Source organism: Myotis davidii, unplaced genomic scaffold, assembly GCF_000327345.1.
Source record: "Myotis davidii unplaced genomic scaffold, ASM32734v1 scaffold208, whole genome shotgun sequence".
NCBI lineage: Eukaryota > Metazoa > Chordata > Mammalia > Chiroptera > Vespertilionidae > Myotis > Myotis davidii.
In genome coordinates this window covers 136079-140119 of record NW_006299706.1, presented here as the reverse complement: position 1 = coordinate 140119, position 4041 = coordinate 136079, and the positions used below count along the sequence as shown (strand labels likewise).

The following is a 4041-nucleotide window of genomic DNA, read 5'->3' as shown; positions in this document are numbered from 1 at the left end:
CTCAAAATCGCCCGCTGCCAGACAGTCCAGTTTCTCCCCGCATGAGTTCTGGGTCCCCAGAGACTTCCCGGAACCGGAGTTCAGAGCCGTTGGGAGCTTGTGACTCCCTCCGGATTCAAAAAGACCGCCGTGTCCTCGGGTGCCAGCCTCTTTCCGCGCGCGAGAGCCCCGTACCTCTGCGCTTCTCTCCTGCAGCTTCTCTGGGTCTCAGTGTGCCTTTCCTTCCTTCTAGTTGTAGAGTTTACAGTCAGCCAGGCTTCCTGTGGTTCTGGATGAAGTCCGTATTGTTTCTCTGAGGTATTAATCAATTGTTGTGCGCGGCGTTAATTTCCCGGTGTTTATCTCTGCCGCCATCTTAGTTTCTCCGATAGTAGCTTTTTAAAAAGTCTTGTGTAGCTCTTATACGGATCAGCTTTGTGCCATCTATTGAATAGGCAAATCTTCTCTGTCTTCACCCAAATATTGATTCAGATATTCAGCATCAAGCTGTGCCTGAGGCACCCTTCTCTGGTTTGCCAAGGATGCATTGTTAAACAGCCCACTTTTTGGTTGTGGTTGTTTTTCTGGCAACAAATCCTTTGATCATGACGGTCCAGCTTACAGTATCCTTTGATTTCCCAGGCTTGTCATGAGAGACTTAGTCAAGGGCCCTCTAGGAAAATACCTTGTGTCTTTGCCATTCCCCCAATCTACCAGACTGGTGGCTCAAGTGGAAATATGAGAAGACATCAGGTTTAGGCAAGTGAGCAGCCACAACTTTCTGTGGGTGAGGAGGGTGGCCTGAGAAGGCTTTGAGGATGATCAGAGTGGGTCCATGCCTACAAGGGTTCCCCGAGGATCCTTGCACAAATACCAGGGCTGGTGCAGTCGTGTTCAGAACCCACCTACACCTGCAGGTGAGGGCCCTCGGTGTGCATCTCTTCCCAGCTCTATGTTCATCACCAGGTCTGTGGTTCCCTGTCTGCTGTGGCGGGGGTATTTCCACCCCAGCAAACACTATGAATCAAGTCCCCACCTCCCTGTGCTCCTCTCCCTTGAAGTTGGACCCCCTGACAATCCTGTCTTGGGGCTACAGCCTCATCTCGAAGGTCTGGGTCTGGTCCTCACACTCCCTGAGGGAAGGGAATGGCAACTAGCCGTTCTTCCCTCCATCCCTTCCCAGAGCCATTGTTTCTAACCTCACCCTTCCCTTTGGTGTCTCCTTAGGATGTGGGCTCCTTCGATGAGAAGTTGAAGAGCTTGAATGTGAAAGGGGACCTGTTCAAAAATTACTGGAGTCTGATTGGGGAGCTGGCCAAGGAGACCAGAAAGGAGGAGCCGCAGAAGAAGTTCGGTTGCCTGGGATAAGATGGGCAGGACCAGGCAGAACTCCACTCCCTGAAAATAAAGCCTTCTCCTTAACACACCAATGTCTCTTGCTCGTGCCCACCCTGATTTCTTCTCTTGAGACCCGGGGGTGGGAAAGCTCTGCTGTGACCTGAGGGTGGGTCCAAAAATTATGGGCTCTTTGAGGACCAGGAATGTTACTCATCTTCAAATATTCTGCAGCATCTAGCACCTAGGTCTCGTGCTCAGGTTAGATTGCTCAACAAATAATGGGTTGGTGAATGAATATATGAAAGGTAGAGACAGATCTTTGGGCCAGATGAGGTGACTGATTCTACTGGTGCCTCCTAGGGCTCAGGGGCATGGTCTTAGTTCCCATTTTTCTTATTCCTGGGCTTTGTGTCCTTCGGAGATGATAGTCGTGACTACGTGCTGACGGCTTGTGTGGGGAGCCCGAACTCAGGCCCCGTTCTTCATAACTCAGTCCCTGGTTGCGGAATTCAGCCCCTGGTTGGGCGCCATATGTGGGGAGCTGGCACAGCCATGGCATGCTCATGCCAGCTCAGCCTGGTTCAGTGACCCTGAGTGGGGGCGATGAAAGGCTTAGAAAAGACAGACAAGAGAATGAAAGCTGGGTCTCGGTGGGACACTGCCTCTCTGGTGGACAGCGCCAACACCCACAGCCATGTCACTCAGGCACCTGGGGCCACGTGCTCGGACCATAGGTTCAAGCTCATAACTATAGCTGTTGGCTATAATTGTGCTGGGAAGGCTCTGCCCTCCAAGCTGGGACTTGCACGTGGCCATGAGAGGACTGTGCCCTCTCTTCAGTCCAAGGCTTGAACCTGTCCAAAACACTGTGGCCGCGCCCCACAGGCTTGCTGTATGCCAGGCACAGTGCTAAACATCCTCTTGCATTATCTCAGTTACTTCTCACAGCCCTTTGAGGTTGGGTCTATTTGTAAGAACTGTATTAAAGAGGCGGAAACAGATTTTAGAGAGGTTAAGCCATAAAGTCATGAACAGGTGGGACTGGATGGAAATCCCAGTGCCTCCGATGAACTGGCTGGATGGGTGCTTGGAAACGCTGGGCCTTCGCTCCTCCGCTCCCTGCTCCCTCCAGAGCGGGGGTGGAACAGAAGGATGGACACAGTTTCTGGTTCGAGGACTGCGGGGTAATGATGGCGGAGGTGCTGCAGGAAGCAGAACATTAGAGCACCATGGTGCCCCTCCCTCTGTCCTTGGCTTGAGTGGCATGTGGCTTGCACTGCCCGTCACCAGAGGGGGCAGGGGTGGGACAGCCCAGTGGGTGCCGACTTGCAGGGGCTGTTACTGCACGACCATCAGGTGTCCATTTGGGGCAGCTATTAGTGCAGAGGCACATGTACATTTCCTACCTCGCACCCTGAAAGGGCCCTAGATTGAGACCTTCTAAGTGCCTCCGAACTGAGAGGGACCCCCAGACTGGGACTGCCAGGGGTCATTTGTCAGAGGTACTCCAGGGGGGCTCCCACAGTGAGTGACCCCAGGAGGGAGCTCCAGAAAGTTCCTCGGAGGGACCCCAGGCTGAGGCACTTCTGGAGAAGCCCTCAGATTGAGAGACTGTCAGAGGGTCTCCAGAATGATGCCTCTCCGAGGAACTTTCAGAATGAGACACCCTTAGAAGGGCCTCATTGGGACACACACAGGAGCCTTTCACCGAGGCCACAAGTACAGCGGGGGCCTAGAAGGGGCCTTCGGAGGCCATTGGAGCGGTCACCTAAAACTAAAAGGACAGAGTGAGGCAACAAGCTCTTATTTGAGACCCAAAAGAATCATTCTTTTGGAAGCACTGATTTAGGCAGAAACCCAGATAATGTGCTGATTAAGAGGTGAGGGGGATTTATGAGACAGGGAAGGGGAATAATTACAGGTGGAGAGAAGGAAGGATTTATTTATTTACTTATTTTTGTTGATTTGAGGGAGAGAGGGAGGGAGAGAGAAACATTGATTTGTTGTTCCATTTATCTATTCAGTCATTGGTTGATTCCTTTATGTGGCCTGAAGGGGATTGCACCCACAATGTGGTGTATTAGGAACATGCTCTAACCAACTGAACTACCTGGCTCGAGTGATGAAGGAAATTTATTTTTAATCTTTTTTGTGGAAAGCATTACATATATTTACCCCCTTTCCCCCCATTGACCTCTTCTAGCCCACTCCGTTCCCCTCCCCCCAGGAATTTTTAGTGGAGTTAATAAGCTAAGGAAGGAATTTCTATAGGTGCAATAAGCTAACATAGGGATGCTAATTCTAAGGAATGTGTTCAATTTTCTAGTTGCTTTCTTGTTATCTTTGCAAACAGTTTGGGATACAGTGCTGCTAGGCCCAGTCGAAAGGTCATTTTGCCCAGTTTTAAAAGGTTTGAAAAGTGAGATAAACAAGGCAGTTCCTCTGGAATGGCACCCTGGACTCTATTTAAAAAAACGTTTTTACAGATTTCAGAGAGAGGAAGGGAGAGGGAGAGACAGAAACATCTATCCGCTGCCTCCTGCACACCTCCTACTGGGTATGGAGCGGGAAATTCGACATGTGTCCTGACCCAGAATCGAACCAGCGACCTCCTGGTGCATGGGACTCTTTGAGCTACACCGGCCAGGCACCCTGACTCCATTTTTTAAAAAAATATATTTTATTGATTTTTTTACAGAGAGGAAGGGAGAGAGACAGAGAGTT

The 4041-nt window shown here is 50.7% G+C and overlaps 1 protein-coding gene across 4 annotated transcripts in view; it reads left to right on the top strand.

Moving 5' to 3' along the window:
• Positions 1–1405, top strand: part of S100A13 (S100 calcium binding protein A13) — an 11815-nt gene extending 10410 nt beyond the window's left edge. For all 4 annotated transcript variants that reach the window (XM_015571779.1, XM_015571778.1, XM_006775607.2 and 1 more), the window contains one exon: positions 1207–1405. In XM_015571779.1, the coding sequence (XP_015427265.1) occupies positions 1207–1347 (141 nt within the window). In that variant the 3' untranslated portion in view covers positions 1348–1405. The remainder of the gene's footprint in view (positions 1–1206) is intronic.
• Positions 1406–4041: the final 2636 nt, after the last annotated feature.